This window comes from Pseudopodoces humilis, chromosome 4, assembly GCF_049639895.1.
Source record: "Pseudopodoces humilis isolate 2021_Gansu_Grassland_sample_001 chromosome 4, ASM4963989v1, whole genome shotgun sequence".
NCBI classification, from domain to species: domain Eukaryota; kingdom Metazoa; phylum Chordata; class Aves; order Passeriformes; family Paridae; genus Pseudopodoces; species Pseudopodoces humilis.
This window is the reverse complement of record NC_142203.1, coordinates 70,581,679-70,607,638: the sequence shown is the minus strand read 5'-3', so window position 1 is coordinate 70,607,638 and position 25,960 is coordinate 70,581,679. Positions and strand designations below refer to the sequence as shown.

The 25,960-nt window shown below is 40.5% G+C and overlaps 1 protein-coding gene across 9 annotated transcripts in view; it reads left to right on the top strand.

The window, feature by feature from the left end:
- The window catches only part of CELF4 (CUGBP Elav-like family member 4), a 694,539-nt gene that overhangs the window by 392,179 nt on the left and 276,400 nt on the right, over window positions 1-25,960 (top strand). For all 9 annotated transcript variants that reach the window (XM_088054586.1, XM_088054584.1, XM_088054582.1 and 6 more), the window contains exon 3: window positions 882-930. In XM_088054586.1, coding sequence (XP_087910712.1) covers window positions 882-930 — 49 coding nt within the window. The remainder of the gene's footprint in view (window positions 1-881; window positions 931-25,960) is intronic.

Genomic DNA, 25,960 nt, shown 5'->3' with positions numbered 1-25,960 from the left:
TTCTTAGCTGGTTCTGATCCAATCTGCACCTCTGGCTGTTGACAGGAGTGGTATATCCTCATCCCTGTTCTTCAGGCACCCACATCATGTTAGGGACTGCCAGTGAAGAACATTGTGAGCATCTGTTGCCCTCTCTCCTGGGAGTGAGAAGCTCTGGGGATACTGATGGTCCCAAATGATTTTGTTGAGTGAGAGGGATAATTTCAATAACAGAAAACCTATTCACAGCACAGTGGCAGGGTTTTTAAACTCACATATATTGTGATATGAGGAAGGAAAAGGATATCTGAAAAAGCAATAGAAAGAGCATCTGGTCCTCAGCTCCCAGAAAATTCTCAGTATGCAGCACTCCTGAAGCATGTGGATAAATAAGACTCAAATACCTCTCCCCAAGTTTGAAATGGAGGCTGCATGTTACACATGAATATCCTACTGAGCTAACAGTAGAAGTGGAATTAGTTTTTCAATTTCCTTTTCACCATGCCAATCTCAAGAAATTTTTGCAATTTAAGTTTCACTGATCCTGATATTCTGGCAAGGCACTTCTCTCACGTACCAGTGTTTCCAGAGGAAACTATTAGAAATTTTAAAAGTGACGTTTAAAATTTCATGACCTGTGTGAAATGAGTCAGATCCCTCTCCCAATGTGATTCAACAAAGCCACTGTCAGGTAAGAGGAGTGGCACTGATTTATTTGCCTCAGACCAAGCTGCAGCCTGCACTCCATGGTTAGTTCTTTGTTCACTAATTGCTTTTTTCCCCCCTTGCGGAGTAAATACTGGTGCTAATTATGACGCGCAGTAAAGAAGCAAAGCAAGCCTCTGTATATGAATGTCTGACTCCTCCATTAATTACATGCCTGTCTTTGTTCTTCCTTACAGATGAACAGACCGATCCAGGTGAAGCCAGCGGACAGCGAAAGCCGAGGAGGTAGTTGACTGCATTGCTTTCAGCCACAGTGCTAAATATAATTGTTGTCTCTGGCTTCTCTCAGGCAATGTGCTGATCAATTAGTAACGTAATCACTGCCAAAGAAATTCCCTCCGCAGCAAAGATTCTCTTTATTAAATCTCCTTTACTTCGTCACACTTTCCTCATATTCAATTATTATTTGATTTTAAAAGGCAGGCAGGTGCCAGTGATTGCCTGAGAAACAAATAACTGCCTCGTTAAGAAGTGAAGCATCAGACACTGACTTAACAAAGTTTAACAGCAGTGGACAACAATGGAGGTTTTTTTCAGACCTTTGCCAGCCTGAGCTGTAAAGGAGTTTAATTTGGTTAGGATAAAGCAGATATTTTATGGTTTCTCTGACCATGTTGTTTCTGCTTGCACTGAAGCAACTCTACATCTGGAAAAAGCAAACTCTGAGCTGGCGGAGTTTTCTGCACCTGTATCAGCTTATGTGGATAAACCTGTTGTGGAAACTGAAGACTTCTCTCAGACCCAGGGAGTTATTCAGGATTTGCACAGGTGTAGCTGAAATCAGGAGCTGGTATTTTGCTTTTCCATTCTACACAGTGGATTTGGAAGGCTTTGTTAAGTGATTGTTCAATAGATCACCAGTGATGAGGTGTTTCCTGTAAAAGGTTTTTTACCTGAACTGATGTGGTGATACTTCACCATATTCTTCTAATAGGAGCCTGTTTGTCAGATCAAACACACAGATCACTGAGAGAGTGTGAGATGGTCTGTTATGGTGGATAAATTACCATCCTGCTATTTTTTTCTTGTATCTGTACATTTATATATATACACATACATATATATAATGACATGTTCTCTTCCTCTCCATCCCTATCTCTTTGGGAAAAGAATAGAGAGTCTTTTCCTCATCTTTTCAGTAAAAACCTCTAGTGCTTATGTATCAGATAAATGTGGGAGTAGATTTTGTCATTTAGTAATGATGTGGCTCTTCGATGTCTGAAAACTCTTCAATTTCCACCATAAATATAAACTCTTCTTCATTTGTGGGATGACTATCTTTGTGCTGGCATTAGTGGAAATCTTTGGCAGCAGCTACTTAAAAGGAGAAAAATGCCTCACAGACAAAAGGCACCATGTTCTCTCTCTTTTCATTTGAAAGCTGTGGATTTCAGGGACTTTGTCTGTGTCAGTGTGAGGCTGAAACTCTCCAGTGACTCAAGTCATTGGAAGACTTTGTACGTAGCTTGTAGTTAAAGGGATTGTGTTACAGGCTGGTGAAACCACAGGTCTAGAGGGGTTCTGTAAGGAAGAACTGTGATGCCATATAATTGAACAACAGGAGAACTGAGTGCTGGAAAAACACCAGAAATCTCAGGGGTAAATATTGCACCTTCAGAGCCTCTCTAAAGAAAATTTGGGAAAATTTGGTTAAAAGAATCTGATGGGATCTGGCAAGTTCTGCATTCAAGGACCAGGGCATATTTCTGACTTGCAACGAAGACATGTCACACCCTACAGCATTGTCCAGTGGTTTTCAATAGAACCAGGTCAATTTCCTCCCCTTTCCCTCCCTGTCTGATGATCTGGCTCTGTGTCTGAGTAGAATTGGGTAAGCCATGGGCAGTTGTCAATGCCAATCTCCTAGGGGAAAACGGAAAGGCTCAGCTGCCTGGGCAAATGAGGGGACATTATGCACATTCCAGTGGAGTTCCTGCCGACAGCGAGAGTGAAGGGAGGGCCTTTTGTCCATTTAATTAGACATACCAAAAAATAATAATTAGGCTGGCCAATTTGCTTTGTGCGCCTACAGGGTATGTAGCTCCCAATCTTTTTTTTTTTTTGTCTTTCTTTTTTTTTTTTTAATGCAAATCAGTAATAGAGAACACATGCCTGGATTTCTGGGAAGGGCTTTCAAACCCCTTTGCTAAGAGCAGCTGCTTTCAGTAGCGTTGGTTTGAACTGCAAAGGGCTCCAGTGGCAGCTTGAATCCACATTATCACACCCATGGTCCCCTCCCCATTGTATTTTAACTAATTATCTCCCCATCTCGCACAAACCTCATCTTTTCCCATCCAGTCTGCTCCCATATTTCTTCTGTCAGGGTGGTGATAATGCAGAGGCTAGGCGGGTGCTCTCATCATTGGTGTGAAAGACACGTTGTCCTAATTCCCCACTGACAAGCTGCTTCTGGGCTGGTGATGTTTCGGGAAGGCATGACTCAAGGGCAGCTATGGGAGAAAAGAACAATTGGCACCCAAGGGAGGCATTGTATGAAAACTTACATTCTTCAAGAGCCCACCGGTTAAAGCAGGCACAGCAAACAGAATGCTAAAAAGGAGGCTGTGTATTTTAGGAGCACATCAAAAGGCTTCATTAGGGCTGCAAGATAAAGGTCAACCTAAACAACAAAGAAACTTAAGTTGTAGCTTATTATACCCTGTCCGTGTACCAGGATGGGACACGGGGGAGGAGAGGGGCTTGGAAGATGAAGCAGCTCTTCCACACAGCACAAGTCTTTGGTCTGCCCAAAGTCCACACTCTGGATTACAGGGAATACACATCCTAGATTAAGAGGAACTCTGGTGCCAGGCCACAGTGTTAACAAAAAATGCAGTGTCCTCTGAAACTGCAGTTTGCAAGGAGGATTTTACTGGAAAAGGTGAGCAGCATTTTGAGGAAGTGAGACTGTGCTTTCTTTGGGGACAAATAATTGCATTTTGCTAAAACATGAATCTTCAAATTTTTCAGGAAGTTCTTCCACAAGTAAAAGGTGATGAGAGTCACAAATTTATTCTCTCCCTCAACCAGATTCAACTCAGCTTCTCCTGTTGCTCTGGAGTCTGGATTTTTTCGGTCTTTAACCCTCCCTTATGTCCTAATTCTCAGCTGAACTGAAAGGGAGTGTTAGCATTTAGTGTCTGTGAGCTAGAATTTAAACCATCTAAGTTTGGGAAAGTGTTCAATATATCCTTTGGCAAAAATTACAGTCAACCCACCAAAATGGACATGCTGAGTGCCCCTTAATAGTTTTTCTGGGTTTATTATTTTGTTTGTTAATCTCTATATTGTACTATGAGCAAGACAAAGCATGAAAACCTTTTAAGCAAAAAGTGGCTTTATTTACATTTGCCTAATCCCATGGGAAAAATAAATGGATGTGTCCTCAATATGTTTCTCTAGGGAAATAGTCTAAATTACTGGGAAGATTTTATGTTTTACATTCCTGCCTGTTTTTGCATGCATGTGCATAGTGAAGATACAAAATGTTCTGTAGGGGTACTCCTTCTATAAAATATTTCATGAAGATTCAAACACCTGATGAGAAGGCCAGAGTCCTTTGAGATTTTATAGAGACTTTAACACTAACAGAATTGATAGAATGTGATAGAAAGCGAACAAGTCCAGATTTTGCTCTGAAAAATCAGATTGAGTCTAGCTCTATTAAGCATATCTTATAAACCCTCATTGGCCTGTGTTTTGGCCAAATTTTATCTTGACTGTATGGAAACGGCTTTGCCAGAGATTAGTTAGTCCAATACAGTTTTAGGGATGTAAGTTAGAATTACACACCAAAATTCTGAACATCAAAAATCTCAACTAAACTGTTAGAATTTGTTATATTTTCATCTTGGTGGAGGTGGTTTTCCTCGTTTCCTTGTCTGATATTAAGCTCTAAAAATAGCCTGCAGATATCCATCACTTAAAGTTTCTCAAACTTGGAGAATGATCTCAAGTCTGTTTTGTGGTTTGGGGCAAAAGTTTGGAGCCATTTCTTATTTCATCCACAATATCTCCAGCTCTCACTGGGCAGCTCTCACTGCAGCTGGCAGGGTTAACCTCTGATAAACGCAGCCCCAAGGTCCCACTACGTTGCACAGGCAGCAACATTTTTTAAAAGGAAAGGACTCTCCTGCTGCTCCAGTTGCAGTCCGTTAGTGATGCTTAGATGCTCCACTGCTCCCACATTCCTCTCAAAGGACAGAGGAAGGTCCGTGAAGGAAAGCGTGCAAAGATGTACACGGTGTGCTGCCCTGCCTCACTGTAAATGTCACTAACAAAATGGGCTTCATGGTGGTTTTGGGGTCCTCCAGCATTTTATGGAAGAGAAACAGGAAGCTCCTGGACTAAAGAAAGGAAAAGTAGAAAGTGGTTTAGAATAGAAAAGGTGTAGTGTCCTGAAGAGAGGGTGTGAAGGGGTTTACAGGAGAGGCTGTGGTGTATCATATTGCAGTGTTTTCTGCATGCAAGAAATCTGCTAAAGCTTCTGCCTGTGCTTTCAGGCAGATTATCTTTCGTGCATGTTTGAGGGAGGTGTGTGCTGTGTCATTTTTTGCTGTTTGGCAGCTGGAAGGATTGGACTTCATATTTCAGCTAGCTTGCAGCATTTCTCTACCTGTTCCTGGATGTGGTCATGGATTGTTTCAGATTCAGAGCAAAATGTTCAAGAACTGAATTAGAGTTAATAGCAGAACAGTGTGCCTTGCTCATGCACAATGTTTTGCTTCTTTTTATACACTTCCATCCGCTTAATAATGATGATGGAGTCAGAATGGCCTCTCCACATGTTCTAAGCCTAGTTTTCATTTGGGACAAAAGCCTGGGTCTAATTCTTACTTCATGCAGGTAGTTTCTAATTTGCTGTCTCTCTGCTGTGGGTGGCAGAGTAATCTATCCTAGGTGCCAGTAACTATTTGATAGTTAGTTGTTTTCCATTTAATCCATCAGAATTACACAGCTTGTGCAGATGGCCAAAACCTCTCAGGAAGTTTTCCATCCAGGTACAACCCAGATCTAGGCCTATTTAAGTGCTGCAGTCAAGCAAGACTGGTTACCTTCATCTTAATTTGGCTTCACATTGGTATGACAGTCCCACATGGAATGATCTCCCTCTTCCTTGGAAGCCCTTTGTAAAGAGTAAGTTGGTTACTCAGATCTTTAGACTGGAAAAGTCTGAAGAAGATATTTAAGGATAAGAAAGGAGAGGGAAATCTTGACAGAGATCAGCATCTTCTCTTCTGCCCTGCTGAAGGTTGGGCTGTGCCTGTGTGCAAGCCCTGGGTTCTGGGGCTATGCACGTGTCAGAGTTGTACCTTTGCAGCTCTTATGTCTGCCTTAGTTCTGATCCACATGTGCTGCCTGTAACATCAAGCTCTTTGGAAGACACTTTACTAGATGGTTCCAAGTAAAAACCTTAAAAAGACTTCCCACCCAAGAGTCTGCAGAGCAGTGAAGGGAATATCCTCTTCCAAGGTGGTAATCCATGCAATTTACCTTTCTGTGGCCTGCCACAGCTTTTTCCTCAACTGCTCAACTTTTTTTTTTTTCTCTAATGGTTTACACACTCATTCAGCAGGAGTAAGCACTGAGTTGGCACTGGCAAACTATTTAGGAAGACGATATGGTTCTTCCATCTCAGACCTGGGCAAAAGATCCCAATGAGCACATATCCATTGAGTGTAGTATGGCCCACACTGATCTTTTGTAGCTCAGGTAGTGGATGGCACAGACAGGGACTTGAAATGGTCACAGCACACATGAATCCTAGCTTTTGCTGAAAATGTTGTACTACTGATTACTAGTTGTAGAGCAGCATTTTTAAATTGTATGAAGTCTAGAGTGAAGACCTCTGAAAAAATAATTTTCTACACCCGGGGCCTCATATTCTCCTTTCTTTCCCTCAGTGTTTACAACAGATTAAAGAGCATCTCTCTCCCTTCTTGTCAACTCTTGCAATTTGAAAGTTTTCTCACTCCATGTCAAAACCTCCTCCTAAGTCTCATACATCTCCTCATCCAGAGGTTTGTCCCAAACCTGGTGAGCTGGTTTTGACCTTTCTTTTAGGAGGCATTTGAAAAAAATACTCCCACATCAAATCTAAATATCTTTTCCTCCATTAATTATATATCAAATATTACCCACTAGTGCTGAATTGCAGTATGTCTGTGTGGACACTAAAGAGAAGGAATGACTGGTTAAAAATAAACTTAATATTCTATCAAAAAAGTCTATTGAAAGTGATGATGAGCTCATGAATGAAAGAAAAAAAAGATAAAATGAAAAATCAAGAACCTAGGCAAAAATCTTGGTATTAAATTGGGAGGCAGCTTTCTTGCCTCAGAGGCTGGGGAAGTGTCAGGAGCAGCAGCAAACCTTGGTGTCACTGTCAAAGGCTCCTGAGGAATGGCTGTAGGACATGCTGTAGTACTGGGAAAGATGTCAGAGCCTCGAAGCCTGTTTGTCTGTCTTGTCAAGGGCTGGGGAAAGGGTTGGGCACAGGACCAAACAGCCACTAAAGGTATCCCACAAACTTGAGCATCAGTCTGAGAACGTGCCCACTGAATTTTATTTCAGGTCTGAGCATGTCTTATGACATGCACTATTTTTCTCTTCATCCCTGAATAAACCTGATCTAGAAAAAGCATTTTAGTACTCATGGAAATCTTCTCTTTCTAGCTGTACCTGGTTGTGGTGCTGATAGCAGTTAATGGTAAATCAAAATCTCTTGGTTTATTGTGGAATTTCAGCACTAGATGACCCTACTGACAGCTGCCACTCTGTTGTCCTCAGAAAGCTGTATTTTCAAGCAGAAAGAATGTACCAGCATGCAAATGGATCAGTTAATTCAAAGTGGCCATGGATGACCCCATTCATGCTCTCCACTCTCTGTTAAAACTTAATTCTGAGTGAGAAAAAGGGCTTCAGCAGATCATCATGTGTAGTGTTTTATATTTGATGACTCTGCTGAAGGCTGATGTGCTCCATTCCACAGTCAAATGCTGAAAGAATATATGGGATATCAAACTTTTGTAAACGTCTGCCCTTCCCATGGTGATTGAAATAGATGGAAGTGTGCCCATCAATAGGAACTGGAAAAGATCCACAGGATATTGTGTTCTAGCACATGTCCTAAGGACAACCTTTTAAAATCAAATATTAGGGGAATCAAAGGAAAAAAACTCAAAATCCAAAAACCACATTGCACATTTTCCATGAAGTGTCTGTAACCTAGCAATTTACTGACAAGAAGGAGGAGAGAGAGACTGGGGAGCTCATCTCCTCGAGGTTTTATATTGGTTCTGTTTCTTGCTACGACAGAACTTTTGATCAATTATGTAACTTTGATTCCCTTTTCCTTCACACCCCTCCTTTATTGTCTGCTTGAGCTGTGATATGCTTTTATTTGCTCATTTCTTGTAGATAGTGCCTTTGGCATTCATGCAAAGGCTGTCAGTGTCAAAGGGTTAAGGCACCAATGAAAGCCTGTAGCTGTACACAGAAGGATTTGTACAGCGCCAAAAATCAGCTGCAGTGGGTGATGGAGAGCCCTCATACTGCAGAGTGATATTTGGAGTTCTCTTCAATAACAGGGCAAAATGGAAAAAGAAGTGGAAGGAGAGGAGTGGAGGAAATAAAAAATATAATCCTATAAAAAATTCTACCTTTGTAAATACAGTTCAGCCTCCTAGGTGAACTTGGGGACACATAACAATCCCAGTATCTTTTTCTTAATGTAAAGGTTGCTTGTCAATGGGGTTTTATACGGCATTAATAATACATTTATATATATGCTCCACAATTAATTGCAAAGCATTTATGGCGCTGAACAGTTAGAATGCATTATGATAATCACTCTTTGTGCATTGACTTTATTGTAAAGGTTTTGCTGATCACTGTAATTGGCTTGTTATTACACAGGAATATAATAACACCTCTCTGTATAGTAGTTTATAGCACATCAATAGCAAATGCATTCCCTTTATTGGAAGCAATGTGCATTTTATTAGAATACAGCTGAATAAGTGCAATTTGTGTAGACAAATGAAGTTTCTAATGACCTGTCTCACAAAAGAGTCGAAATAACAAGCCATTTATTATGTATTTTTTCCACCGATGAACTTCTAGTTACGGTTACAGAGGCATTCCTTTTAAAAAAAGTAAGGCATGTTTTGCTGTTCTTTCAATGAAACATTTTAGGGGAAAAAATATATGGGCCATTTTCCTGCCCATGTTAAATAAAGTAAGGGTGACTGATGCTCGCACCTTGGAGATTTCATTTGCTTGTTGAAATTTTCCAAGCTTTTTCCTTCAGTGTTTGGTCTGACATTCACAATCAAAATGTTCTTACAGTGAGTCCAAATCCAGCCCTTGGAGTAGTGTTGTTCTAACAGCCCCTATGCAATCACCAACCTGTTAGGTGTGTGGGGCTTGACCTTACACCTCTTGTATGGGTTCTTTCCCTTTATTTTACAAAGAGGCATATTTTATAGTAAACAACAAAAAAATCTAAGAAGGTACCCAGAGATTTTTTCCTGCCTTCCATGATTACTCTAGGTGTAAATTTCAGATTTTTCTGACAACTTAGAGTGGCATGAATCTGGCATAGACATGTAATTAATGTACATTTGTTTATCCAACTAAGCCCAAGTGTGATCAATGTCAATCAAATACCTAACCATTTCTGAAACCTTGAATCTGGGTAAACAAGGTTGTTGTTTTCAGACCTAGTATGGCTACACTGCTGTCCATGGTATAAACTGAATCCAGTGTTCAGCACATGAAGATGGTGAGTGGTGGATTTTTTTTGTCATAAAAATTCCTTCAGTTGGTTAGAGGGTAGAGCTGATAATGCCAAAATTGTGGTTTTGAGCCTCATATTGGTCATTCGCTTAAGAGTTGGACTTTTGGGTCCTTTTCAACTCAGAATATTCTGTGATATTTGCCTGCTTCTTCTCAACAGTCATTTATTGTAGGCTTGTGAATAGCCTTGACTCTAGAGTCTTTCAGGGTATTTCTGGAAAGCAGGAGCTAGGAAATGTCTGCACCATGTGCAGTACCCTTAGCTGTTGACACTCAGATTGGCTCAGCCCAGTCTTGACACAGAAAAACTCTCTTCTCTGGGTTGGAATTTCAGTGGGGAGGGTTTTGCCTCTTGCCTGCTAAAATCTCAGATTAGAACATCACAGCTTGCAAGAAGTTTCAAGACTGGAAATACTGGAAACTCTCCTTCGTGACATACCCAGCATTTTCCAATTGCTATATATTCTGCAGTATGCACATGAAATCAGCTTGGGAGGCAGAAAACCTCTCTATGTAAATAATTTAGCTCTTTGAGTAAACTGTGTCTAGTGCTTCTACCCAGAATCTGGGCCTCTTAGGGTGTTAGACTTAGGGACAGAAGAAATTTTAAATAGGGCTACTATGCCACTGTTCTTAGAACATTATTTCAGGCAGAATTCATTTTTTTTCTAGCTTTATCACAAAAATATTAAGTATATAGGCTAAGTTAGTCATCCAGCCTCCTCCTATGGACAGTGGAGAGAGAGAGGTGCTTCCAGACTATGATTTATCCTGTCCTAAGACAGATCGGATAAATGATACTTCAAAGTTTCCCTTCTCTCTCTCTTCACTGAATCAGGAATGAACCTATGGCAATTAACTTAGATTTAGATATCTCACTTTTAGACACCTAAAGAGAGGTAAGATGAATCACAACTTTCACCTTTTCAGGCCACAGTTTTCTATCTGTATCATATGAAGGATGATACTTGACTTTTCTGAAACCCTAGGCAAGATCTATGAATAACAATTGCTATATAAAAACTATGGATTTTAGAAGTTGCAGGTTTGTCCTAAAAAGAAAAGGTAACTTTCTTCATTAATATGTTTGCTTCATAATACCAGGGGAAGAATAGGAGGGATTGCATCCCTATCAGCCTGAGCAATAGAGATTATCTGATCAGTTTTAATTCCTCTTTAAAGTCAATTTCCATTTTGACTTCTTGTATTTTAGTTTGCTATCACTCACATTCTCAGGACAGAAAGTGAACCAAAAAACCTCCCCAAAACTTGAAATGAAAAGTAGTGGTATGTAGCATCAGTGTCTTTAAAATGTGTTTTCATAATTAAGAATAATATTTTTATCTTTAAAAACAGCTTGCTTTGGAATCTGCGATAGAAAATTAATATGGTCCCTTGTAATATCATTTGTAGAGAGGTAATTTTCAAGGCAACACTGCACTGAAACATTTTCCCCCAGGGAGGATAAACAGTTGGCTTCAATTAGTGAGGGACTGTTTCCCTTCTTTTCAATTTTAAGGACAGTCTTGCAGCCTGATTCTGCACAGAGGAAGAGAAAGATCTGCACAGGGCAAGAGACTGCAGCTTGGAAGACTAAGGCTTAAATTCTTGCCTTGCCACAGATATTCTCCTTGACCTTGAGGAGGTTACTTAGGATCAGGCTATTATTTTCACTCCATTTCTATCTGGCGACTATTATTACCTTTGACTGTCTGAATATACACGTAAAATTGGCCGAACATTTGCTCTGACTCCAGTTTCCTTCTATAAAATAATATTGGTGCTGCAAGGATACATGCATTAAAGATTATTAGGTGCTCAGGTTCTCTAATCATTAGTTCCACAGAAATAACTTGGTTAGATAAATAGAGGTGTTCAAAAGTGTCAAATGTGTTTCACTGCTCAAATCTCACATAAAGTCAATGGGCCTTGGGTGTCTAAATATTCCCTTTGAAAATCTCCCCAAATAATGATGTTCTTCCAAATAGTTGGAGCCAGCTTTGTGGGGCTGATTCCTTACACTTTTATGATGGAATCAGTTCTGTCTTTTTCCCATAGGAGAAGCAGCCTATGATGCTTGTGGAAAGTGAGGAGAATGTGTTCCATGCCAGGGCAGGATTGTTTCATAAAACAAGTTGAGACTGCCCAATGAACAGGACTGGAAGACTGTTAAAAATAAGGAAAAAGTAATTTAAGTATCGTATGCTTTCCCTTAGTGAGGGAATGTTTTCTCTTAGGGTCAAACCTTGAATGCAGGAATTGATAGTTAATAAAATACTTCCTGCCCATGTACTGCCATATGAATGGTAATTAATTCCCAAAAATCTTTATTTTATCCATCTCTGGAGTCACTGATAAATGGCCAGATGCACTGATTACAAACCACAAAGTACTAACACTTCCAAGCATACAGCTAAATAAGGTGAAATTATATTGCCACAACGTAAGGTACATTGGATGTGTTGCATTCTTGCTGCTTTGTCTGGGTTTTTATTTTTTTTCCCATAGTGACTATGACCATTATTATTATTATGAATAGCTAATGAAAAAGAGGTATGGAAGAATGGGCCAGAACCACAGGCAAGGGGGAATGAAGACTGTGTGACTATAATGACTTTAGAGATTGGACTAAACCAACACAGTCTCTCCACTCCCTGGATCAGAAATCTAAATATTTGTTATCTTTCTTGTGGCAGCGTCTGGAGGACCAGCCAGGAATGATGATGCCAGGTTCACTGTACAACACAGAGCAGACAGAGGTCATCTTTTCCTTGAAAAATTAGTCTCTAAAGATGGCCAGAGACAGTGTCTGGATACAGAGTTGTCATGTAATGTCTTCCCAGGTGTGACAAAATGTGTTGTGCTGGGTTGCACACTTAGGAGTGAAATGAGTAGATTAGGTCAGGGGCTGTGAAGGTAGGTTCTGTCTGGAGCAAGAAAACAGTAGGATGGCCTACAAGCAAAGCTCCTTTTGGTGACACAGCTTCTGATGCAAAGCAAGTGACATCCTGAATAACACACACAAGAGCTTAAGCCAACAGCAGAGCCTCCTCCTTGACAAGGAGCATTCTCCTACACTCTCACACCACATGGTTGGTGAATGTGATCACCAAACAGATGCCTTTGGTGTACAAGTCTCCTAGCAGAAAAAGCTTGAGGTTTAGCAGATATCTGAGGGACATAACAAGGAGTCTGTTACGCCACCACGCCACTTGCTACAGAGGCAGGTCTGTGGGCACTGCGGTGGAAACAAGGGTGCAAGGATATCAATGTCCCTAAATACCAACTGCATCTCTACAGAGGGCTCTTCACAGGGACCAAGGCCACCTAAAACAAAACAGAGGTCAAAAAATCATGTTCACAACAGAAATTCAAATCCAGTGTCTGCAGTGAACTGTCCCTGTCTCTCCTTGCTCTCAGTGTGTGACACCACACTCTTCCCTGCTGTTACAGGCAAGGGGGTTTTATTAGAGCCTCTAATATTTCCTTTTTGAAGTTCAGACTTTGGGAGGAAAGGCCAAAATTCTGGAGCACTAACCATCCTTCTGGTGTTTCTGTCTAGATGAAAAATGAAATGAATGGGGTTTAGATCTAGATGAAATCGTTAGATCTCATTTAACCTTCGCATAAACGGACTGTAAAATTTCACCCAGATGATCTGTGCTGAGACTTCTGGCTTGTATTTGACTGAAGAATAAAGATATTTAGCCAGAGAATGTCTCTTTAGAGGCTTCAGTACAACTTTGATATCAAACAGGTTGGAATTGCAGAGATGAACCTTCTAAAAAGCTCTTAATAATTCAATTCAATTAGTAAGAATACATCAGTGATCAATTGCATGTAACAAGTAGGATATATTTTTCCATCAAATACCTAAATAAGTATGTTTTCCCCAGTTTCCCCAACAAAAAAACAAGGGGTAATCTTTTCCTGGGGCAAAATTTGCCAGATTTTTCTAAAGAGGCCCTTGGAAAAACACAACAGTATAATCCTCCTAAAACTGAGTGGGTGGCAATATTCATGTCTATGGGCAATGGAGTTCATTCAGAACAATAAAAGGGAAGTTTCCTGGAAAGCAGGTATTCCCATTCAGAGGATGTAATATACATGCCTCCTCCTATGTGGTCCCAGTGCTATCATTTCCTTCTTGCCACATGTCCATACCAACACAGATGGTTCTGTTCTGACCATGTGAGGATGTGAGATATGTCCAGTGTTCTCCAGAAAGTTATGCTGGGTCCAACTCAAAATAAATGTCTCATCTGCTTCAGCCAGTGACCACAGAAATGGTTGTTACTGCATGTCTCCAGACACTGTGGAGAGACAGAATTTCCATAGGCAACTTATCAGGAGAGAGAAATCCTCCATTTTGCAGACATTAGTAACGTGGTGACCTTTAACAACATCGCAAGCTTTCACTCTCTCTTTAAAGTATTATATCCGTCCTTAGGGAGAAAAACTTGTAGCTAAGGATTGAAATCAGAAGTGGATCATAACGCTGGCAGTGCTATTCAATTGCCCTGCTGTATTTAGGATCCATTTATTTCTAGCTGGGTTTTTTTTTGTTTTTTTCAATTCTGTCTTGAATCTAAAAAAAGAAGTGACCAGGCTGGCAGTGACATGTGATTAATAGATAGCACCTTTAGAAAAAGTTAGCAGAAGGAGATTAGCACTGTAGCCTATTATTTATTAATTAAATGCAGACACCCTATTTATACCAATGCTGATGACATTAGTTCACATCCATGCTTTGGGTCTGCCTCATCCATCCAGTCTCCCAGCATAGTAATGTTTGTTACTAAGCTGGTGGATGTTGCTGAGCTCCTTCTGTCATTTGCTTCTGTTATCAGCAGGAAAGGACTGCCAAGAAGTTAAAGATCCAGCCTGAACATTTTGTTCAAGTGTCTGCTCTGTCTCTAACAGCCTGAGTTACCTTGGCCATATCTCTGGGCTCCTTTGGGACATCACTGCTTGCTTTTTACATCTGTACCTCCCTGTAGCTCAGTGCACAGTGAAGATTAAGCATGCAAGGCAGTATGCTGTGTGAGACCTTTTCCATTGCCTACAGGAGAAAGAATTACATTAGTGGGAATATAGGTACCTGCTGCTGCTATTTCAGTCAGCAGAATGGGAAAAGAGTTATCACAAGTGTTGTTATTTAGCAGTGCCAGGGAAGAATATTATACTTCACATGACTCTTGTTTGATAAGCTTGTCCTCCTGCCTATGAAGTGTTCAAAAGAAAGTTCTGAGGCCAATCCAACCCTGAGGTTTTCATTGTTCCTAGCAGCTGTTTTCAAGATCCTGCCTCCAAATGCCTGGAAAAACTACAGATGGATTGCAGGACTATTCCTGATTCCACACCAGGGCAATGCCATGGGCTGCTCTGTCACACACTAAGCTTGGGACAAGCAGATTTCTTGAAACTGCCCTCTCTTGCACCTTGAAAAAGAGATAGGCCTAGTGGTGCATGACACACTTCTGCTACTCTTAAATCAGAAAATAGCTCTTCACTGTCTCATGAACAGATACATGACTCTTGGTTTGACCCACTGTGGTTGTATGAGCCATTAGAGCCAATAGATGAAATATGTTTTGCCTTCAGAGTAAAGATGGGAATCCAGGGAATCCTCACATTCACCAATTGGTATCCTTGAAAAATTGCAGTTTAAGTGTCCATAATCCAAATGATCAGCTACTCCTGAAGAAGCAGGTCATAAATGCTTAGCTTTGGTAGGGTTTCTTGACAAGCTGTGATGTCCACTCTCTCTAGTGACTGTGTCTGGCTCTTTTTTCGCACATTAAGGGACAAGTTAGATGCATGAACTAGTCTCCCAACACTGTCTTCTAAATGCAAGCAGCTGCTTTGCCTGTCAGCAGGACATTCTGCTACCAGAGCAGCCAGTTTGGTTATGAATGCATTTAAGGTTTTCTTTCTACACTGGGAAAATTCCTAAGTCTACAGAGGTAGGTTTTGAAACCAAAGTGAACTCATTAAACTATTCGGGATTTGGTTCAAAACCCTCTCAGAATCAGAATTCTGGAGTCTGAGTAAGCTTTGGATCAACACCACCATGGAAGTGCTCCTCCAGAACAATCTGAGTCTTAGGCATCCTCTTGCCATCATTTTGGTGTTTGCTTATTTGAATTTTCATCAGGCATCATGTTCCCTCACTGAAAGCTGAGCACTGTAACAGCCAATAATTAAAAGCGAATATTGTAGAGTCTTTCAGCATTATCTACCCTATGATACAATCTGAACACATGCAAAAGACATTAAAAGATGAATGAAGAGAGTGAATGGGCTGATTTATCCTGGACTGTTTCTCACGGTGTGAAGTCTGCCTTTCACAGCCTGATGAAGTGTAGAGACAGTTAGTGGATTTGCTACCAGGAAGGGCACACATTCATTTCCCTTCCTGCAAATGTATTTAGAGCTGAAATTGAGCAGAGGAAAAGTTGGAGCCAAAAAAGCAACCACTGAAAATGCAAACTATCATTTATTTTGGCAAGTTGGTGTTAAAAAGAATAAGTTGAGGGTAGTAGAAACTGGCATAGAAATTTTACAGAAGGATTTCTCCCCGTGTGTGTGTGCTTCCAACTGGTTGTTTTTTTCTTCTTTTTTCTGCCCTGCATTTCTTGTAGCTTTCCACAGTTAGACTTTGCTTCCTATGGAAATTTCTTAAATACTGTACCTGTTGTGAACATACCCACTCCTAACCTTAGACAAAAAGAGAGTTGGATGCAAAGTGAAACTGCAGTTCCTTCCCATCCCCACTGCTCTAGCAGTAGCATAAAGTGCCTCATCTTTATCCAGATAGTGAAGAAGGGCAGAAAGATGGATTTAAAATGGGTGCTGCTCTTCTGGATGATGTAGATAATATTAGCACTTCTGCATCTCTGTCAGTGACTCTCAAAGCCTCCTTCAGATGTAATCAGCCTCTTCACCTTGCTCAGAGTATGAATAAGGAAACTGAGGAACTGTGACTAATGTGGTTGGGAACAGCACATCACTACCCATCTTGGAGATGAAGTCGTGTCTTCTAAATCCTGTTCAGCGCCCTACTTAAATATGGTCTTCTTCATTCATTTTGTCCTCATTCCTCCCCCCAGATTTTCATGAGTCTTCTGGTTTCTGTAAATGTGCTAGAAAGTGAATCAGAGGGAAGAGGAGTGCAAGGGCTGGGGAGTTTTCAGAGGAGTTCCCTGTAGGCCCAGCCTGTCAGCACCGTAGCACGCACCCATGTACATCTTGCCTGTGGATGGGGCACACCTTGCTGCTGGTATTACAGGAAACAAAGGAAAAGGTGGTACTATCATGCTGGAGAGGATGTAGCCCCATTCCTGACCTCCCTGCATCCTCTGTGCTGTAGGAATTCATCACCACTCTCGTGTCAGTTATATTATCTCCTGCGTGCAGCCGTGCAAACGTGCAGCATAACACGTACAAATATCTGGTCACAGAAGGCTCAGCAACAGCTCTGACCAAATAAAATCCCCCAGACAGACAGTGAGTTTGGATATTGTCCTTTTAAATCTCCTTTGGAGGTTTGAATTTTTTCCCCCCTTTTCATGTAAATCTGTTCTACCTAAACTACCCAAATGCCAGGAAGTCTTAGAGCAGTCAATACCCCTGCAGCACAAACAAGAATTGTGCTTCATAAAAATTGTCTGGCTTCTCAAAGCCCTGGTCTTGCCCTTTAAAATGAAGGACAAAGAGCTTCTGAAAAGCTCTCCTTCTTTTCCAGACCTTTGTTTTCAGCATGTTTGCAGCTGTGCCACCTGTGCCAGTGATGGTATCATAGCGTCTCAAGTTCAGCAAGGACACTCAGCCCAGGGAGACATTACAGAGATGTCTTAAAACTTCAGAAAGTGTTTTGCCATTGAGCTGATATTAAAGCAGCATCTTCAGAAGGCAAAGTGAAGCAATTTGCTGTAAGTTATCCAGTCTATTGGCTAGGACCAATAAAATCCCTCCTCCTTCTTGCCAAAGGAAGTCATTCTTGTACAGTCAAGCTGTTTGTATGTGCATGTCTGGGCCCATCTATCAGTCAATCTGTCAAGGGTTCCACCTCTGAGCTTTGAACCCACTGGGTAATTTAACCTGTTGTTGATGGGGTGGAAGAAGTCCCAAAGCTATTGTGTTCCTATAAATTTCATGAAAATAGGCAGCCAAGCAAAGCAGAGGGTTCTCATTAGTGTTCATAAGCCCATCTTTTATTAGACATCAATGAACTCATGGGGGTAGGGACACTGCAAGAGGGTTTACACATTCGGCTGCCCATGAAGCAACTTGTTTCAGTGTGTGAGCTCTGATACCCTGTCAAGAGGCCTCCTGTAGTAACAGCTTCTTGGTTTTAACAGGATGTCAGACAGATTTCTTAGCTCCTTTCTGCTAATTTCAACAATGCTTCATGCAGCAGAAAAGTCAGCCTGCTAGTTGCATTTCCCTTCCCTCCTCAGCCAAAGCCACTGGGGAGAGTTTCTGCACGATGTTTAACAAGTAACAAAACATCAGAGGTGGCTGCTTTTCAGTGAGGAGTACCTGAAGGAAACAAGAAAAACAGTACAGTCTTTTGAAATCTTTCTGTCTAGCATCATAAAAAGTAATACTCCAAAATAAACAGGTGTCTGTTACTCAATCATATCTTCAGGTTGTCTCCAAAACAGACTTCAGGATTAAGAAACATGTGTGAACAAACCTTAATTTCATTTAACATTGTTCAGAGTGTTTCAATTCCTCTTCCAAACCCTTTTGCATTAGTAGCGTTGATTTTTTTTTTCCCCTTTGTTCAGTGGAAAAAAGAAAACTGAGCTGTTGCTCAAAGCATCTAGGTTTAAAACAGGAAGGCACACTCTGAAGCAGACCTCAAAAGCTCTAGATATGTGGCAGTGCATGTAGCAACAGGAGAGATGGCTCTTCAGCTTTAGTTCTGAAATCCCTGTGCTTTCCGGGGTCGATGCCAAATTTCTGGCCATTACCCATGCATACCTGTGGACAGAGGTATGTGGATGGAAGTGTTCACAGTATACAGAGCAATATTCTACAGACAAACTAAACATCTTTGTCTCTAACAAAGTATTTTGAAGTAGATTTGATATGACTTGGCTAAAAATGTGCAAAGAATAAATGGCATTAAATATATATAAATATATATATATATATATATATATATGTACTTTTTTTGCAAGAACAGCATTGAACAACAACTGGAATATACTTCCAGCTGGTATCAGTCATATAGAAACCTATGTTTCAAAGAAAGACAACTTAAAATTAATGTCATGTCAGAGTTACTGCTTTTCAGCAGCACCAGAAAATTCTCTATCCTATTATTTCTGTAGATCAAAATTTTTTCCAAGTGTACTTACATTATTTGTTCTCATTGTAGCATTCTGGATAAAAGAAAAGTCAGTTTAATTCCTCCTTTCAAAGAAAATCACACTAATTTGAATATGTGGATTGCACATAACTAGGTACACTGTGGGCTGTATGTGCACATGCATTGTTCAGGTCCTGTGCCCTTTTAGATATCTTAAGTCAGTGGCAATTTTACAGAAAAATTATTTGGTTTATTTTCAATCTGTCAAATTATTGGATTTTTTTTTCTTAGGCTTCATTTCTATATTCTTTTTTGCTGGAAGTACAATACCTTATTTTCTTTTTTTCTTACCTTCTTTATTTCTTTTGGTTTTGGTTTTCTTCCTTTCTTTCATATTTTCACCTGCCTGTCTGCCTTCCTGCCTCTATCTTAGGTAACATCACCATAATTTCTAGAAGCTATAACAAGCGGGCAAAAGAATAGGACCAGCCTTTCTTCTTTTTAAATGGTGGTGACTAAGCAGTAACTCCACATAAGTTCTTAAAAGTCAGTTTGATTTACTGTGGGGTACATTAGAGCAGGCTCTGGTATACATTATCCTGCCAGAGAAGTTGTTTTTATGCGTGGAAGACCAATAGGATGAAGCTGAACAAAAAGGCTGGTTTCTGTCCCTCCTGAATGAATGGAAGCAGAAAACAGGAGAAGAGACAGGGAGGAGGAGACAATTCCACCAGGAGGACATTTCTGCTTGCAAGGATTGTGCACAGTGCTCTCTCCTGACATGACCACCCTCTGCATAGCAGGATGTGTGCCAAGTGGGGAACCAGACTAGAGGGAGCAGCTTGGCAGCAGGAGGTGTTGCCAACATGGTCTTATGCAGAAGATGAAATTTATTTTCTGAAGGTAGGCCCCTTTCTGTGACCATTCTTCACACCAGCCCTTACAGTGCAATTATTTGGCCTTAATATTGTTTTCCTCAGTGAAACATCAGGCTAGGAATCACATGTGACTGTGATTCATTTAGGATTCATTCACTGAGGAATGCCTGTCTCAAGTGTGTCTAGTACTTCCTGAAGAAACAAGCCAAGGGGAGGACAGAGGTTTGCAGGGTTATCTAAGCCTTTTGATTCCTTTCAGCTTAGCCTCTCTGTGGGCAGAGCGACTTGGGAGCAATGTCCCAGCCAAGCAGGATCAGATTACAGCCTTTGCCATGTAGCAGAACAGCCAGCAAAAAGGGGAAATCACCTTTGCACTCAGCTGATGTTAAAATAATAGTATTACTTGTCTTGTTCTCTGGAATGCCACGAGGGTAATGTCCACCACTGTCACTGTCCACCACCTGTGTCCACCCCATGAGATGTTCTGTGGTAAAGGGACAGAACCATAAATGCATCTGGGTCCATACAGCAGATGAAGTCCCTGTGCCATCCAGTACCTGGCAGAGGTCTCTAAAACAGCGTGGAGAGGGGAAGAGCCTGGAGCCTTGGGAAAGATTTGTAAACCTCCTTTACACCTTCCATGCAAGTTCCTCTTCCCAGTTCCCAGTCTAAGAGTCTTTGAACACACTACTGAGCCAGGAAACCAGGGGCAGTACCACAGCAACCACATTCCTTCAGGCCATCCTTGGCCATACATTTTCTGATACTGGATTGAACACATCATTTTTTTATTTGGAATACTTATTCACCAAGCCTAAATTATCTTTAGTATTTTTGAGACTAGGTTTTTACAGGTCAGGCTTTAGTATGGCCTTAAGCCTCCAATAAATTTTATTCAGATTGCCTGAACAACTTTGAATAGTTCTTATTTTTCACTCTTGGCAGTAGTCCTGCAGAAATAGTTTGTTTTCCAACGCAAGTGCTAAAGTCCTGCCTTGCAGCCCCAGACCCTACATATTCCTCCATGGTGACCTATATTAGTTATCTTTGCAGTTGGAGGTTGTATTCATTTCCAGGTCTGTTGCTTTATTAAGGATAAAATTAAGCTGATATTTGGAAAAAAATATTTTACTCACTTGGCTTTTGTTGTGTTTGCTCAGACTTACTTTTAAGGTCCAGAATCAATGAGCACTTTGAATCTGGGATGGGCAACATTCCTTGATTTGGACAGTTTTTTGTCTTCTGATGATGTAAGCAATGAGTTAGATAAAAATTTCTGGAGTGATCTATTCTTGTGAAAATCTTTATTTCCTTATTTTTGTATGTAAAATGCATAGTTGTCTCCCTCCTCCAAACTGTTCAGTTTCTATAATCAACTAGAAAAATATTCCTTCTGTGTGGGCTGAGGATTTGTCTCTTTTGCCAGGATCAGGCTTTCATTTTAATATTAATTTTCATTTTTCTCATGGGCAAGGATGGAAAACAAACCTGAAGGTCTCACCTGACACCAAGTACAGATCATGTCAACACCACTCTAACTATCATTGAGCCTGCAAAATTTTACAGAATGTCTGAGTGCACACATGCCTGTTGGAGTTGAAAGGACAATCCTGGGCAATTTTGATTTTGTTATTGATAAAATGCAATAAACTCTTATTACTGAAGTGGAACCCTCTCAACTGTCAGAGTAGTTGCTAGTACAGAGCTTGCTAAGGATTAATATCTATGTGTGTGTGAGAGTGTGTATCAAGGTGAATAGTAATAACCACTTTAGTCAGGTGTTCTTTTCAATCCTTTCCTTTATGTCAGCTGTAGGTTTTAATATTTTTTTTTCCCTTCAGGGGATATTTAAGTATGTTAGCTAAAAAGAAGTAAAGCAAATGCAAAACCAAATATTACTTGAACACGGCATTCATTCCCAATGGGTTGCTTGCATGGAATTTACCTAGCTTTTCTGTGTGTCTTCAATTATTATTATTTTGTAGAATTTAAACAGGGACATTCGCTCCAAGAAAAATAATATCAAAGATGATCCTCTGGCTCTGCTGTTCATAAGAAATGTCTTTATCCTCATTTCCTCCAAGGGGGAAATAAGGGTCTGAGAGCCTCTGAGTTTGGATTAATCTGGATCCACAGACTGAATACTTTCTCCCTCCATTCTCCAACACTCATTTCCCTTCTTCCCTTCCCACATACTCATCTACTGTAATACATAACAAAAACCCATAGAAACTGTGACTCTGGTCTTCAAGCCACACGCATCCCTGAGCCCAGCTTAATCACGCTGATGGAACAACACCAGGACTGTGATTTCCATTCTCTGGAGTTTTTCCTCCCTTTACACCCCCAAGACCAATTTCTTTTTGTTTTAAACAAAGCAGCTACCACATAACTGTTTTTCAACAGCGTAAATTCCAGTTTTGCCTCTGTGGTTCATCAAAAGTTGCGTGCCAGATCTGAAAATGTCAAATGGACACAAAACCAAAGCCAGTTGGCAGAACAGAGAGTGTTGGTCCACATATGATTGCTGACTAGAGGGTTAACACATGCCCCAAGGAGCTATCTGGTGAGTGCTCTACAAGAATGTGTGTTTCACCCCCTCCCCAAATTTTACTCTTTCAAATATGGGAGTTAATCAGGCTAAGAGAGAGCCATTAGTCAATGAAACAGGTTTCTGAAGAAATCCTCTTTGTTCAAGACTTTTAAAAATTGGCTGGACAATGAACTGCTTGAATATAGTGATTCATTTTACTCCATCCAGGGAGCAGAGTGAGTGTGTGGGATAGAAGAATTAATAAGTCTTTTCTGTTGCTAATTGCTGTAATTCTGAGAAAGAAAATGGAGTGAAATCACTGTAGCAAGAGAGCCAAGAGACCCCAGGACGGGAGGGGTTAACACTTGTCATTCTTAATCATACACTTACAGTCTTGTGACAGAGCTCTGCGCAGGGTACAAACACAGACAGCTCACCCAAATCCATTTTCCCCACTGGCACCATCTCTTTATGACTTATTGTGTTAATTAGCTCGCCTGCTCGGTTCCACAGCGGAGCTGAACGTGCAGTGATTGCCACCTGAGGGAGAGGGGATGCTGTGCCCAGCGCCAGCGACTTTGCTGCTCCGCACAAGCGTGGCTTTCAGCGAGGCAGTATTCCAGCCATCCCCAGGGGAGCAGAATCTGTACAGCTGGAAACCAGGAGCGTCCTTCCCTCCGCTTTCCTGAGACTGTTCCTGGGACTTGCTGGTTTCCACAGGAGCCTGGGGAGCTGCAGCCCAGTCTCGGAATTTGTCCCTGCAACCACCTGGGCTCTGGTTCCCCAGAGATCAGCTCCAGACTGACGTGCTACAGGCCTGGAGGAGGGGGGATTGTTTCTTTGTTTAGTTTTAAAGTAAGGCTAATGCAACGAAAACCAGTTTGCTCATTAAAATGAAAATAAAATATCCTTCCCTCCCCCCGCAATTGTTTTCAAAAAAAAAAAAAAAAAAAAAAAAAAAAGGATTTCAGGCTCAACCAAACTGAGTCTTATCCTTAGGAGGGAGGATGTGTCAGCTTAGTACAGGAATAAGTGTGGCTCAAGGGAAGGAGTGTCCCAGCCAGAGGATTGAAGGTTGTTATACAAATTAATGTGGTAATTACAGTATCATCTGGAGAAAGCAACTGTGACTGTGTCCCTGTTCTGCTAAGTACTGTAAGCACTGTAATAGAAGAGAAGTCCTGGCATGGTTATAATCTCAGCAGACAACTCAAAAGGGAAAAAAAAAAAAAAAGTCCTTTATTACTGTGTCATAGATAAGAAGCCAAGACCCAGAGAAATTTTAAAGGCATTATAGTCACCAAGTCACCATCACTTCTGGTGTCATTTTGGCTATACTATGTGCAAGATTAAATTGAAATTCCTGACAAGGGAAAGGGACAGCCACAAATGCTAGGAATCAAAGCCATTTTCATTTAAAAATGAAAATTTCTTCCAAATTACTTTAAAGAAAAAGTTTTCTAATAACAACTGAAAAGGATAAGAAAAGCTCTTCCTTCTTCATTTATCCTTTGTTTTGGAGAAAAGGGATCTTATCTTGAATTCCAGAAGAAGGACTAGATAGAAAGGATTCTTTTTAAATGCAAACAAAAATCCTAATGGAAAAGAAGCATCAGGACTAAGAATGGGCATCCAAAATCATATTTTTTGGTTACTGAAATATACCTTGGTTAGATCCAAATGTGCTCCTCCAAAACCTCTGCCTAAGAGTAATTTGCAGAAGGCCACATAAAGAGGCTTTAACAGAGTAGTCTTGTTAAAATTCTGCTTTAATAGAGGAAATAATGTTAATAAGATATCAAATAAGCAGTCATAAGCATGTGTTAGCAGCAAGACAAAAAATGTAGGGGACAAAAAGAGAAGGGGAAGGATCAAAAGCAACTTTTGCCCATGCCAAAACAACCCTATTACAAACAAAAAGAACATTAGGCAGAGGATTATTAAAAACTAGTCCATTGTTCAGTAATAGCAAACATTTCACACCTCACAAGGCAGAAGCAATAAATCCCATTGATTCCTCTGAGACAGTTCACAATTAAATACTGATTTGCAAATAAATAAATAAATAAATAAAGGCAGAATTCATTGTGGCACCTTGCACCGCCAAATCAAAGCAATTGGAGTGGAATTGAGAATAATTACCAGATGTGTTGCTTTGTGCTCAAAACGGCATCCATTATTTACAACTACCAGTGATGTTCCTTATTTATTCCTCCTGCTGGTCTAATGACTATTGCCATTCAGCGTTCTTTTATTTAATCATCAACATCCAAAAAAAGAAGTATCTTTTTTCTCTCTCTGTTTTTGGTTTTGTTTTGTTTTTTTTGTGGTTTTTCTTTTTTTTTCCTATTGGCAGCAGCAGGAAGGGAGAATTTTTCTAAACCCCAACAATAGCAAATTGCTCTGGAGGAATGCATCACTTTTTTCAGATTGGCCTGTAATATAATTATGTGCATTGCCTTCAATTTATTGGACTTTTACAGATGTGCAACCCAAATGGATGTTTCTTTAACTCCTAGAGTAATGAATATTTGTTTTCTCCTTGCCTATTTCTCATCTTTTCTATGGAGGTTATTTCTAGATGGAAATTGACTGGTGGTCATAAGCATTAAGAGAGTCTGAAGCTCCCCCAGGGAACCCAGTGCAGTCATAAAGTTGTAGTACATGTAGCCATGCACACACAGAAAGAAAAGTGTTCACAGGTGAAGAGGCTTCAGGGACATGGATTTTCTTTTTCCTTTATTCTTCTATTTGTTTCAAACCCATTTGCAGGCAGGGTGATTTCCGGGCTCATTCTAGGTAAGGACAAAGGGAAAATATTCCTTGAGGAATGAAGAATTAATAGGTAGGTATTAGCAGACAATTAAATAATCTGGCCCTTCATATGCTATGTCCATAATAGGCCATTTCATGAGTATCCCCACATTTTTTTTTAGGATGTATTTGCATCAATATGTCTATTGAGATAGAGAAGGGTTTTTGAAAGAATAGGTGAAGATTTACTAAATTGTGTCAGCTGCAAGCTGTACTAGAAAACATCTCTCTTCCATTGTCATCTCATCATTTCCAGAGGTAAAACTTTTGGGACACCTCTTTTCCCTTCACAGTTTACAGACTGAACATTATTTCTTTAATTTTTCTTCTCATTTTGGTTGCTCAGAATGGATCCTATATAGGTGATTATATAGGGGTTGCCATACTTTCAGGCCCTTATACACATTTCAAGAAATTCACATTTTAAATGAAATTTTTATCACTATTAGTCATCTTCAGGGAGCTCCCCAGGAGAAGAAAGTCCTGGTAGGTCTGGCTTTGCAGGGACAGTGAATGAACACACACAAGGAAAACCTTTTTTCCTCCACTTCAAATGGTATCTGGCAGGTTCTCTCTGCTCCAGCCATTGCACTTCCAGTATAAGGCAAATACAACGCCCATGCAAAAGTGTTCACCCTTTTTAGTGCATCACAGTAAAAGGATTAGAGTAAACTGCAAGCCAGAAAATACTGGGGAAAGACACTAGGTAGCAAAAAGTAATGGTACTTCTGCCACTTTCAGTTTTCTTCCAGGAATATTAAAAGTAAAAAGAGAAATTTTGTAAGGGTTACAGAAGGCATCACAGAAAAGATGATATTTGATCAGCATTTCTACTAGTCCCTGCTAGTGTCCAAATTCTTCACAACAGGATCTCTGAAGAACCTAGGGTGAAGACCACGGGATCTGTGC